The sequence below is a fragment of the Scatophagus argus genome, chromosome 17 (assembly GCF_020382885.2).
Source record: "Scatophagus argus isolate fScaArg1 chromosome 17, fScaArg1.pri, whole genome shotgun sequence".
NCBI lineage: Eukaryota > Metazoa > Chordata > Actinopteri > Scatophagidae > Scatophagus > Scatophagus argus.
The window spans coordinates 7,764,150-7,777,774 of NC_058509.1; the positions used below are offsets into that span (position 1 = coordinate 7,764,150).

Here is a 13,625-nt window from a genome sequence, read left to right on the forward strand (position 1 = left end):
CAGCACTACAACAAAACAGCAGTTAAAGAGGTGGGTCCTCTTTATTTTCCTTAATTAGGTAAAAGCGCAATAAAACAGTAAATGTAAATATACTTAAAATGTATACATTTCTAAATGCATCTTCATAAATGGTCGTCTTTAAATTGGTTGATTTAATCAAGTTCAAGTTTAAAATCTTAAATAATTAATAACTACCCCAGCTAAATAAATAAATAATAAAAAGTTTGCTTCTGAAATATAGTTGATGTATGATGCATGAGATGTGAGTACTCGGCAACAACTACCTCATATTATACTAGTAAATGTGCACAGTTATAGAACACCACAACAAAAGACAATACTTGTGTGTTCAGCAGCCTGCAAATACTATGTTTTATTATCACAAATATTGTATTTGTTTAGGCTGTGTTCCCACTGATTTAGATTTAAAATGGTCCACTTTTATTTTTTGAAACCAAACAGGAAATTTCATTCTTTTTATTGTTGTTGTCGAGAGCGGTTAGCTTAGAGGAACACGGATAGTATAAAATATCTCAATCAAACAGTGGTAAGATTTGTTTTAAATATCTATTTATGACTGTTACTACACCTTGCTATTCAGCCTGGGAGCACACTTCTTCGCTTCTTATTGATCTCTGATCTGTAAATGACAAAATGACACACCCCTAACTGTGACAGCCAATAGTGCCCCCTAATGGGAATTTGTGTTATTACATGTTATCTATTTATTTTTTTATGTTTATTTGAATGTTTATTTGAAGCTGCCAATAAAAACAATCCATATGCAACTTTTTCAGTGATAAATAGCATGTGTCGACTCTTGTGTCTTTATTTTATCCTTTATTTCTCTAACAATGTTATAAACTGTGGATGAAGCACTCAATTTATTTGAATTATAAAAGTGAACATTTGCAATGAAAAGATGAGTTTCCTGTTGCTGTGACAAAGCTTGGTTAAAAATACAACTGTTGCCATCCTTACTAAAACAACCAGCATGCCCTGGCCTCCTCTGAGGGTCTGCGACAAAGATCTGCAGGATACACAATAGTATTATATTTTCTGATGCAAGTTTGTCCAGATGACACGTGAGCACCTTAACTCAATATCAATCCCCAACGTTACACACAAGAAATATTACTTTATCACCCACATTTTGTTTTGCACACTATATATATTTATCTTTGTTTCCCACTTAGCAAGCATTTGCATTGAAGATGAATCCCAGCTCCTGGGGGACAGGGGGTGCAGTGTAGCCTGGTGTTGGCTTGTAGTTTGGGTTTGGCAGCTCGCTGTCGAAGCATGTCCACCGCGTCTCTCCTCTGTCGGCACAGCACTCATATGGGACAGTCATGGTGGAGTATTCTTCCACACAGAACTGGGACAGGGCTTGTTTCCACTGTAAAAAAACAGTTATTTATTCTCTTGTTTACTCACAGCCTGAGAAAAGCATATTTTATCCTCACAAATTATCACCAGGATTGGTTCACTTGTTGTTTTTGGTGCAGGCTAGATTGGACTACTACAAGAGTTCATTTAAAACTTGTCATTTGCCTTTTTATCTGTGTATCTACTTATGCTGTTCCTTAAAGAAGTGAGAACACACTTGTCATATGTCATAATTTATCTATGCTAAAAGATAACTAAAATGATTTAAAACAAAAAACATGGACAAAATATGTTTGTACAAATAGCAGATTTTGATAAATGGTTGAAATAATTTGTGATATTACAAATGGAATATACTGTAAACATGTGTGGAATAGCAGCATTAAACCCCACCTAATCCAAAAGCTGATGTATTGGTTCCTCACCTTAAATATTAACTTTATTATCAATATAGTCCAAAATACTGTTGTCAGGTCCATCTATTGTCACTGTTAGTAAGTGACTTTGTATTATGGTTTCAATTTCTCCCACAAACACAGAAACAGACACTCACAGCTTGTTGGGCGCAGCAGAGGATCTGGGTGGTCCACTGAGCTACTTGTCCACTGCAGCACAAAGTGTACCACGACTCCAGGCGGTTGATGGCCTTTCCACGGCGGCGGAAGTGGCTGGCACCCGAGCCACCGAAGAAGCTGTCTGGGTATCTGGGACGTCCCTGACCTTGATGGCAAATGGCAGCAAGGTTCTCAGAGGTGGGACGGGCAGGCGGGAAGGGGACATCAGGCTCATTTAGAGAGTTTCTTTTGGTCTCTGTGCAAACAAAACACCACAGGAGTTAACAGCACTGCAATCTGAAGAGTATGCAAAGCATAATCACTCAAAGAATCTGGAAAAAATTACCTCCCACATTTACATGAAGAGTCAGCAGTGCCATTAACCAAAATCCTGCGAGGCCTCCAACTGAAGTCATGGTTGTGTGATCTTGTAGCAGGGCTTCGATTTTGAAAAGGCAGATTTCTCTCCTACAAGTCGATTGAAGATGTCGAGACTGGACCTTCAACCAGCTTATATAAGCGAGGGGACTGAGTGTGTGGGCATGATTTGCTTGGAAGTGGGGGTGGAAGGGGACGTGGTGATGTGTGTGTGTGTGTGTGTGGGGGGGGGGGGGGGTGGGGACTTGAACTGTTGAACTAAATGCAAAATAAGTCTGAACTTGATATCTGTTGACATGCATGACATTCAAAACAAAAGCAGTATCTTTATTAAAGAGAAAACTTAAGTGTGCCATGAACCATTATAAGAGCAACTGAGCACATACAAGTGTTGAGCGCGGAGACAAATACTCAAATACTTTTCCTTTCAACTTGTTTTACTTAACTTATTTTTGATTAAAAAGAAAAAAAGAAATAAACAAAGTTCAACACAAGCCCATTCAAAAAAAATCACAGGGACTTAAATTTGCTTTTTACAACATCTGTGATATTATTTAACTACTGACCATATAAAACTGGATGTAATAGTTTGCATTTGTACCACTAATACATGGAGTGACAAAAGCGATTAATTGATTACTTTTAGCTGTCTATTTTAACAAATAATCTGTTACTTTTTATTAATTATATCAGTTATTTATGACTTTCTTCTGGCTATCTATTTCATCTCATCTGATATGTTGCTAACTAGTTTTCACCACACTCTTAACTCAATTAAGACAACTTAAAACACCTAAATTAATTGTTGCTGCTGACTCAATATGTGGATGTGAAATTCCCAAAGTGAATCAACCCCTTCCACTAGGATGTTAAACATGGTGGAGTTTGTTGGGAAAATGAACTATAGAGTATAAAACTAGCATTTGTTTGACAAGTGCACAATGCTGTGCTTACCAGAAAAACTGTGGGAGGAACATGCCACATTTCTTTCCCAAATCTCAACAGACTTCACGGTAAACTCCCTCAGTCTCTGTTTTGGGAAACTGTCTAAGTGTGCCTTCTGTTATCAGAGGATGGTTTGCACTCACCAAAAATACTGAACATGTCATGCTGTTATCTACAGATGGTGCTTTGACTCACTACATGAGAGAGGAATGAAGGATGCACTCCTGATGAAAATCAGCAGATCACTTTTGTGGTCTTTCACTCCATAAAATCCAAACAATTCTCACACAATTATTTCTGTTGGCTGCATTGTGCTGTTGAAGAGGTGTTGGTTGATTGGATCACAACCAAATTTTTCTTTCTAATATAAGAAGCATTTTTTTCTTTATCTTTGCTCGGTATATATCAGTACGTTTTGACAACATGATTAAGTGCCTGTCAGCATTTGATTGGTCTCTTTTGTGTTTCAGGTGTTTGTTGAGGTGTGACTTCAGATATGACCACTCTCAACCTTTAACATGTGCACTGCCATCAAACGCAGTCTGCAACTGTTAAACAGGGTCTTCTGCCTACTGGATTTGTATTCATCTTCAAATTCTGTGTAAGTGTGACTTTACTGAAACTCATATTTCATATTTCCTTGAACAACAGTGACAGACGATGACTCTTTTTTTCACTACATATTTCAAACTTATCCTTCAGATTGGATTAAATTTTCCATTTACATATATATTTAATTTTTGGATAGAAAAATGTAATCCCAAAATTTCCTAATGATCTAAAATCATCTAGTGCTTTTATCATTCAGTTAAGGTACATGTATGATGTGAGTTGATCGTTGTTTGAGTGGTCAGGACAGGAGGTTCAGCATGGCATAACACAGTCTAACACATTTAATTTAGCATCACCATCAGGTTAGAATTGAATATATTTATTTTCTAATATGTATTTTCCATCGGTTCTCAGATAAGAATGAAATTGGCCTCCACATGAGAGAAAGTTCTCGCTCCACTTTACTCTTTACTCTTGTCAAGCTTTAAACAAGACTGTGACAGTTATATTATTACTGGGATGATACTTGTTGTTGCCAGAAGGACATAAAAATCTTTGAAAGGTGAGTCTGTAGTAGCTTATGGGAGGCACAGTGAGTTTTATCAGACTTAGAAGCAAATTTGTGTGCTTTATCACAATCCAAAATGTGTTTCATCATTGTATTTTTCAACCTTGACAATGCTCCAACAAAAATGTCAAATGCCTTGTGTGTAGTGTCTCCATGACCAGTGTTTGTGTCTATGTGTGTGTGACGTTGTCTTCACATTAATATAATTGTGTTAATTTTGTGTTTGCATTCTTTTAGGTTTAACAATGAAAGGGTTGGGCTGCTGTCTTGTGGGTTTAATGCTGAGTGGTATGTAAACAGCTTTATTATAATTTGCATACTGTTTGAAAGTTAAAAGCTTTTCTTAGAAAACAGCAGACAGCAGACACTCACTAGTTTTCACCTTAAACCTAGGAAACTGTCAGGATAATATTTTTATTATGTGGTGAAGTACTTCACTTGAATATTGCCATTTTCTGGTACATTATAATTCTACTGTACTGCATTTCAGAGGCAAATATTGCACTTCTTCTTCCACTACATTACCTTGATATATTTATTAATATTTACTTCTATATTATTCGTAAAGAATATCTTCAAATTATTATTATGACTTATGACTTTATTGATCCTTGGGGTAGATTCACAAGCTACACATCAATATACATACCATCTGTATCGTATCCATTACATTGTGCATTACATTTAAGTAATATACGCATTAATCCATGCACAATTATAGTATTATTATTTAGAATAATAATGTCATGAAGTTTACTTCTATCACTTGAATGCATGAGTTTTACTTGTAATAAAGTATTTGTTTACTCTGGCACTGATAATTTTACTTGACTAAAAGGTCTGAGATTGTCTTTTAATGTTTTTTAATGACTACTTGTTTTGAACTTTGTAATTTTTCCAGTGCTCTGCTCTGCTTCACCAGCCGGAAGAGAGTTTGCCACATCCTTCATGCAAAATCTTGGGGGAGTTGGTAGGGACACTCATTTCTTGGTCAAGGTTACAGCTTTGCCCACTTTGAAAAGTGGCACCAAGGTCAAGGTGACAGCTATGGGTGAGGTCTATGGAAAGGAAATTAATCCTGGTAAGAGTATAACGTTCAAGCTACCCGACAAAGTAGGGATGAAAGGCAGCATTAAGTCCGGTCAGACTGTGCTGATTGAGGCTAGTCAAGATGTCACTGTGATGTCTCTTAACTTTAATAAATACACAGCAGACACCTCTGTGGTTTACCCAGTGAAAGACTGGGGGACTGAGTATGTCATATTCACTCCATCCGGCTCTCAAAGAGACACCTTCAAAGAATTTTCTGTCACCAACCACAAGGAGCCAAACTCTGCTGAGTTTTTCCTGCAGGGCTCTGTCAGGTTCCAAGGGAAATATTACAGAAGAGGAAGCAAGATGACCATAAAGCTAGAGCCTTTTCAGACTGTTCAAATACAGAGTCAGGACAACTTGAGGGGTACTACAGTAATCTCACTCCTCCCTGTTGCCGTCTCCTCGGGACATAGCTGTGTTCAGAAGTACACCTCCTGCAAACATGTCTACGAACAACTTCTTCCTGTAAGCAGCTGGGGAAAAGAATTCATTATTGCACCACTGTCATATCATAAACTCTTTCCCTTTTTACGTGACAGTGTTTTTGTCCAAGCATCCCAGCCTACCAACATTAACATTAGTGTTGATGGAAAAGTTCAGAGTTACCCTATGTTTGCCGGACAAACTATGGAACTCTACTCTCAGTGGCCACATGCTATGTATTTGACATCTGACAAGGGTATCCAGGTCTTATTCGAATTCAGCGGCAATCCTAATGATGCGCTAGAGTATTTTGATCCCTTCCTGATGACTATACTGCCCTCAGATCATTTCAGCACTTCCTACTCCCTAGAAGGAAAGGGTGGTTTCTACAACCATATCACAGTTGTGGCTCGGAACAAAGACCTGGATGGCATCAAAATTGACCCCAAGCCACAGTCCACTGATTTCAAATGGCAAAAAGTAGATGGGACTGATTTCTCCTGGACTGAGATATACTATAGCACTGGGGCAAACAGCTATCAGATCTCTCACCCCGTTTCTCCATTTGGAGTCCACAGTTTTGGTGTGGCTTATGCTAATGGCTATGGATCCCCTGCAGTTACTGACCCAGCAGGTAAAAAGAATGACTGGCAACATAATGCACTAAAGTATACACACTATACTACAATGTAGTATAGCGCAGCAGACCATAACATATTATAATACAATACAGCATACCATATAATATAGCATAGCGGTTGTAGCATAACATAACATGGTGTAGCATAGCATGGCCTGACATACCATAATATAGCATGGTATAGGTGAGTGTTGCTGTAGCACTGCTATGCTAAATATAGCATAGCAGTACTACAGCATAGCCCTATACAGTACAGCGTAACATTACATGGTTCTTCACAGGATACTATAGAATAGTGCACTACATTCAAGTACAGGATGGCATCATGGGGCACTGCATAACACAGTGCAATACTACAATGCATAGCACAACATGACATAGCATATTTCAGTGTGTTATATAAAAGAGAAGTACAGTACATAGTACAGTACAATACAGCATATCAGAATGTAGCTTAACATTAGAATGGCACAGCATAGTATAGCACAGCATACCATAGTTCAGAATAGCACACCATATTATCACATAACGTACTATGTAACATTGAATAACATAGTCTGGCTTTGGAATAGCTTTGGTGAGTATACCATTAGTGTAGCATAACAAAGTGCAAAATAACATATAGTATAAAACTGTACGGTATACCATAATGGTATAGTAAAATGTAAGATAAGATTAATATCTATTAGTCCTGCACTGAGGAAATCGGTTAATTTTTCCTCTCTTCCTCTTATATCGTGCCAGAGAAAGATGATTGCAGCAGTGTAAAATGTTCAGAAGATGAAGTGTGCCAGATGAAAGAAAACTCCCCTACATGTGTCAATAAACCACCAGTAGTGAAAGTAGCTACCTGCTGGGCAATGGACAATCCTCACATCCACACTTTTGATGGCAGCAACTACAACTTCATGGGCAACTGCACCTACACAATGGTCAAGAACTGCCATGTTGATGGAGACCACCCAGCTTTTGAGGTTGATGCTAAGAAAGACAAACATACCGGGTCAAAGGTCACCTATATCAGCAAGGTGATAATTAAGGCCCATGGATATACTATGACCATTGTACGATCAGAATTTGGCCTTGTAAGGGTAAGTGAACTCTTTAGCAAACTGAAATATTTATGGAGGCCATGAAAAAATATTATTAATTAATTAATTCAAAATATCTGTGAATATGTTTTAGATGAACTACACATTGTGGAATCTCCCCATCAACTTGGGCAATGGCAAGGTGAAGCTATCTCAGAGTGGCCTGTCCGTCATTGTTGAGACCGATTTTGGTGTGACCGTGCAGTATGACTGGAAGGAGTATATTGTCATCATAGTGCCAGGCAGTTTTTCTGGCAAGGTGTGTGGACTGTGTGGCAATTTCAACAGCAAAAAAGAGGATGACTTTATGACTCCAAATGGCTCACAAGCCAGCACCGTTGAAGCTGTGGGCAAGAGCTGGAAGGTTCCAAATATGTCAGATGATGCCCAATGTCAAGACGAATGCTTGGGCAAGTGTGAGACCTGCAATAATGATAGCTTTTTTGACAGCCTGACTGACAGGATGTTCTGTGGTTTGCTCACCCACATCATGGATGGACCGCTCAGTGACTGTAATGCTGTCATCGACCCCAAAGTCTTTCATGAGATGTGTTTGTATGATGTGTGCGTGGGTGAGGGGATGAAGAACTTCCTGTGTAACACCTTACAAGTGTATGCTGATGCCTGTCAAAGGGCTGGCATCAGAATTGATGACTGGAGGCATTTCGCTCATTGCTGTGAGTATCTCCATGGAAAAGAGTTTGAGAAACTAGCTGTTACTTTTTTCTACCCTCGTTTTGTGATGGTAATATGTAATTGTGTAATACTGTGATTTTGTCTGAAATAGCTCCACCCTCGTGCCCAGAAAACAGCCATTACGAGTTCTGTGGGAAAGCCTGCCCTGCCACCTGTGAAAACCCAGATGCTGCCACAAAATGCGACAAAAGCTGTGTGGAGACCTGCATCTGTGACGATGGCTTCCTACTTAGTGGCACTGAGTGTATCCCTAAGGCTCAGTGTGGCTGCTTGTACAAAGGCCACTACATAGAGGCTGGGGCCTCTTTCTTTACTGATGAGCTCTGTACTGAGAGGTGCACATGCAACCAAAATACCAAGAGAATTGATTGTGAAAAACCAGGTTGTCACCAAGGATATCAGTGCAAAATGGTTGATGGCCTAATAGGCTGTCACCCAATGGCCTACGCTGAGTGCAGCATGAATGGTGGCTCTCATCTTGAGACATTTGATGGCTATGATTACAACTTCCAAGGCACATGTGTATATCAGTTGGCAGGGGTCTACTCGAATGATCCTTCAAAGGAACAGTTTGATGTTTTTGTGCAAAATGATGGCGGTGGCAAAAAAGTTGGCTCTGGTGCAAAGCAAGTGGAGGTCAAAATTTATGGAAATTCCATTGTTGTCACAAGACAGCACCAACACTCAGTCCTGGTAAGACACATTGCAGCAAATTTATCACACAATGATGGATTATTCATCTTTTTTGCTGACATTTCCAATTTTGAATTAAACAAAACTTGTTTTGCAGATAAATGGAGAACTTACCAACTTACCTGTCAGTCTCAAAAGCAATAAAGTCACAGTACACCAGATTGGTGAGTTTGCTGAGATTGAGACTGATTTTGGGCTGCAAGTCTCCTACGACGGACATTCAACAGTACATGTCAAAGTCCCCAGTGCATATGCTGACGCCATGTGTGGCCTGTGTGGCAATTACAATCACAACCCCAGAGATGACCTACAGTTAAAGAATGGCACACAGGCAGAGTCAGAAGAGGAACTAGGGAAAAGCTGGAGCGTTGCCAAGATCCCAGGCTGCGTTGATGGCTGCAAGAACAAGAGTGAATGTCACAACTGTAACATCACTCAGAAAGAGAAATATGAAACCGATAGATACTGCGGTTTATTACTAAACCCCACTGGCCCTTTCCGTGAATGCCATGCCATAAAAAGTCCTGAGGGCATTTTTAAGAATTGCATGTATGAAATGTGCCTTTACAATGGCAAGGAAGGCTCCTGGTGTACCAATCTGCGCAGTTACACTATAGAATGCCAAAAGAGAGGAGTCAATGTTTCCCAGTGGAGGACAGAAGAATTCTGTCCAGTATTCAGGATGAAACATCCTAACAACAGTCACTATGAACACTGTGGCAATGTTTGCGTTGCAACCTGTAACACTATGTCCCCTCCAACTGGCTGCAAGAGACCCTGCCAGGAACGATGGGTTTGCAATGACGGTTTCGTACTCTTTAAAGATGAGTGTGTGCGTCGTGAAGAGTGTGGTTGCAAATACCAAAACAAACATTATAAGAGTGGACAGAGCTTTTTGTCTCTGGACTGTAATCACAACTGCACCTGCAATGGCAATGGCACGGTAAGCCTTATATACGGTAGCATTTCACGTATTTACAAAATTTTCTTCTATTGTTTTAGCTGTTCTAAAAATGTGTTACTTTAGGTGACCTGTGAGAAACACTCTTGTGGGCCATTTGAGAAGTGTGCACTGGTCAAGAGTGTTCGATCGTGTCAACCAGTGGGAAATGGAACCTGTACAATCTCAGGAGATCCACATTACAAAACATTTGACAATACCACCTATGACTTCCAAGGCACATGTACCTACATCGTAGCAAAATCTTGTCATCTGGAAGACTCCCGACTTAAGACTTTCTCAGTTGTAGTGGAGAATGAGAAGTGGACACGTACAGACCAACCTAATCTGTCTGTAGCTAAACTTGTGGCTGTGGAGGTATATGGCTACACCCTGGTCCTCCAAAGAAACCAACTTAAAATGGTCATGGTTAGTAATATTGTTTAGAAAGTGTTGATTTATTTAATATTCTCTGTTTGTTGATTTTCAATCCTGACTTTCTTTTGACAGTAAAAGAACATTACTACTACTAACAGCACAATTAACTCTGAAAAAGTGCTTATTTTTTATTTGTGTTCTCCAGGTGAATGGCAAATTGACAACCATTCCACTAAACCTCAATGAGGGACAAGTGGAAATATTCCAAGAGGGCTTTCACTATGCTATTACAACTGACTTTGGCCTCAATGTGACTTACAATATGGTCTATAAAGTCACAGTCACTGTTCCTGGAAACTACAAGGGCAAAACCTGTGGTCTGTGTGGCAATTTTAATGACACCAAAACAGACGAGTTCATGCTACCTGATGGAAATATGACCAAGGATATCAAGACCTTTGGAGCAGCATGGAAAGTGGCTGTGCAGGACGTGACCTGTGAAGATGGCTGCAGAGGCGACCAGTGCCCCAAATGCAACAGCACAAAGAAGGAAATCTTTGAGAAAGATTGTGGAATTATCACAAATCCAGATGGTACTTTTGCTGCTTGCCATAGCCGAATAAGTCCCGAGTCTTACTACAGAGATTGTGTCTATGATGTCTGCATGTCTCAGGGACAACGTGATGTTCTCTGCCACAGCATCTCAGCATACCTGTCTGACTGTCAGACTATTGGGATAAAGTTTGACAACTGGAGGAAGCCTGATTTCTGCCGTAAGTGCTCAGTTGTGTATGTGTCCACTGGGCAAAACTGGAAGCAAGGATGAGCAATGACATCATATTGGGTCTACATAATACATTTATGAAATGCACAATTTAAAACGATAAAGATTGTCTTTGAAAACGTTAAATGGGGAAGAAAATGCACTCAGTGTTGTGGTTAATGATTAAGAACACATACAATGCAGTTTGGTGGGAAACGCTACACATAAACTTTTGCTTGTTTACGAGAAAATTGTCTAATGGTATCTTTACAGTCCAGGAATTTACTCTTATGCTACTGTTGCATCATTTCACCTTAATATGCATTCTTTTGTAGCTATTCATTGTCCTGAAAACAGTCACTACGACATTTGCTCTGAAACCTGTGCTTCTCCATGTCCTGGTCTCACTGACACCATCACCTGCCCCACTACTTGTGCTGAGGGCTGTGCCTGTAATGGAGGTTACTTCTACAATGGGACTGGCTGTGTTGCCTTGGAGGATTGTAGTTGTTACCACAATGGACGTACCTATAAGGTGATGTAGTCCTTAGTTTGACAACATTTTTTTTAAGCTCTGCTTTGTTTTTCCCAAACCACCGATGGAAATATGTGTCTGTTTTTTAAAAAATGGACAAAAAATAGTGTTGGTCATGGTTAGTGTCATAGATTACTGGTTTAATGTTACTGTCAAGACTTTCCAGGCTGATTCCTATTGAAGTTTACAATTAACAGAAACCAGTCTGAATGTCAGTATGAAAAATAAAACAAAAACATCTCATACTATTCTCAGACTAATATTCTGTTAATTACTTTACTCTTCTGTTTAGATTGGTGAGTCTGTGATATCTGGCAGCTGCCAGAAGCACTGCAACTGTACAACATCTGGTGAGGTCCAGTGTGAGGACTTTTCATGCAGTGCTGCAGAGAACTGCCATCTACAGAATGGTATCCCCACCTGCCATCCAAAACAGTGTAGTGTGAAGCCCGGAGGCTCCATTACTCTTTTCAGTGGGTTGACTGGCACTGTCCTGGTCATGGGTGCTTATGAGATCATTTCGCACTGTAATGACTCAGACGCTGATTGGTTCAGGGTTGTGACCGAGCTCCAAAAATGCACTCCGAGTGGTGTGAAGAGCGCCGTCGCTGTTTACGTCTACTTCAATGACCTGACTGTCACTGTTACTGACAAACAGGAGACCTGGGTGGGTATTTTAAAGGAGGAGTTCAACATTTTGGGAAAATATCACATTTGGGATGGAGGGTATGTTCACAATTATTTATCGGGTACAGGTTCTTCCTGGAGTCTTATTGTCACTGTGAGGTTGAGATGACTCAAGGAAGTCACAGCTCCCAGCCAGCAATTAGTCAGTGCACCTCAGTGTTTGTACGGATTGAAAAAACAAAATGTAATATGTAAATTCTGTAATGTGTAAACAATAACATCTAAATCTGATGCTGTTTACAGGTCAATGGTAAAAAGGTGATTCTACCCAGCCTGCCTAGAAACAATATCTTTGTGAGACGCAGTGAGGAAAGCATAGTCATCGAGCAGATGTCACATTTTCAGCTGTCATACAGCAGTACCCAGGAGCTCATTGTAACTGTGAGTGACAACATGTTAGACAAGGTGTGTGGAGCATGTGGCAAACTCCTCCCATTCAAAGGAAGGTTGGGCATCGTGCAGGAAACAATGCAGGAGTACCTGGACTTATTTTCTGCAGATGATTTCCCCACCTGGTAAGTATAGCATACAGTCTGGTCCAAGTAGCACCTGCCTTTAATTTAGTTGCTTTGTCCAGCTTTAAGTACTATAAGGTTTAAATAAGGTTCAAAATGTTACATTGGATTCAATGTCAGAACAACTTTATGAAGTATAATTTCTATAAGGTTATCAATATAGTTGGGTTATTAAAAACGTAATCATATATGAAATACATAATCTTTTCCCTGCATGGTAACACTGGTGGATTTACACAGTAAAGTGAACCCCTGGAAAAGAACTGCAACAAATATGACAATTTCATTCATTTGTTGTCCTTTTGTAGTGACTTGTGAAAGAAGGATCGTCTTCTCAACATCCAGAGATCAATGCAACAATTTTATCATCTGCAGAAAATTTGACAACCAGCACTAAATACTTCATTTGAAATATGGTATTAATATTTACTGACCACAAGCTGTGTATAATAACTGCATAATAAACCTCACGTTCAACAGTGAAACAGTGCTGCTTCCTGATTAATTTCTGATTTTCTAAAGATTGTAAAGCCCCTCATGTGTGATTTGTGATTCTTGGTTATATAAATAAAATTGACTTGACTTAGTTATGCACACATTCATATAATATTTCTGGTCATCGTTGTAATCTTTGGAATTAGGCTTGGTGAGAGTACTTTCACCCATCTTATCATTTTCCTAGCAACCATTACATTTTTGTGAAAGATATATCTTCGGTCTTTTTTAACATCCTGAGGAACTCAAAACAGTATCTAGTTGCCTTGAAACAACAACAATGATAATAAT

At 39.4% G+C, this 13,625-nt stretch overlaps 2 protein-coding genes across 2 annotated transcripts; one reads left to right on the forward strand and one right to left on the reverse strand.

Annotated features, from left to right (window-relative positions):
* Positions 1-355: 355 nt before the first annotated feature.
* LOC124074323 (extracellular matrix protein 1-like) lies at positions 356-2,444 on the reverse strand. Its single transcript, XM_046417114.1, has 3 exons — positions 2,287-2,444; positions 1,940-2,196; positions 356-1,396 (listed from the first exon to the last, which is right to left on the reverse strand). Exons 1-3 carry the CDS (start codon positions 2,354-2,356, stop codon positions 1,193-1,195), a joined length of 531 nt encoding a protein of 176 aa, XP_046273070.1. The 5' UTR covers positions 2,357-2,444; the 3' UTR covers positions 356-1,192.
* Positions 2,445-3,672: 1,228 nt separating this feature from the next.
* On the forward strand, positions 3,673-13,590 carry LOC124074911 (IgGFc-binding protein-like). The gene is made up of 13 exons (XM_046418252.1): positions 3,673-3,864; positions 4,621-4,671; positions 5,285-6,535; positions 7,286-7,632; positions 7,727-8,309; positions 8,420-9,021; positions 9,119-9,964; positions 10,049-10,390; positions 10,545-11,112; positions 11,438-11,637; positions 11,930-12,304; positions 12,568-12,839; positions 13,148-13,590. Exons 2-13 carry the CDS (start codon positions 4,629-4,631, stop codon positions 13,155-13,157), a joined length of 5,439 nt encoding a protein of 1,812 aa, XP_046274208.1. The 5' UTR covers positions 3,673-3,864; positions 4,621-4,628; the 3' UTR covers positions 13,158-13,590.
* Positions 13,591-13,625: the final 35 nt, after the last annotated feature.

Excerpts from the sequence above, each read along its gene's own strand:
- LOC124074911 (XM_046418252.1), top strand. The coding sequence starts at position 4,629 with ATGAAAGGGTTGGGCTGCTGTCTTGTGGGTTTAATGCTGAGTG. Across the intron at positions 4,672-5,284 it reads TGTGGGTTTAATGCTGAGTG|TGCTCTGCTCTGCTTCACCA; the intron begins GTATGTAAACAG and ends TAATTTTTCCAG. Across the intron at positions 8,310-8,419 it reads GAGGCATTTCGCTCATTGCT|CTCCACCCTCGTGCCCAGAA; the intron begins GTGAGTATCTCC and ends TGTCTGAAATAG.
- LOC124074323 (XM_046417114.1), bottom strand. The coding sequence starts at position 2,356 with ATGACTTCAGTTGGAGGCCTCGCAGGATTTTGGTTAATGGCACTGCTG. Across the intron at positions 2,197-2,286 it reads TCTTCATGTAAATGTGGGAG|AGACCAAAAGAAACTCTCTA; the intron begins GTAATTTTTTCC and ends TTGTTTGCACAG. Across the intron at positions 1,397-1,939 it reads TCTGCTGCGCCCAACAAGCT|TGGAAACAAGCCCTGTCCCA; the intron begins GTGAGTGTCTGT and ends GTTTTTTTACAG.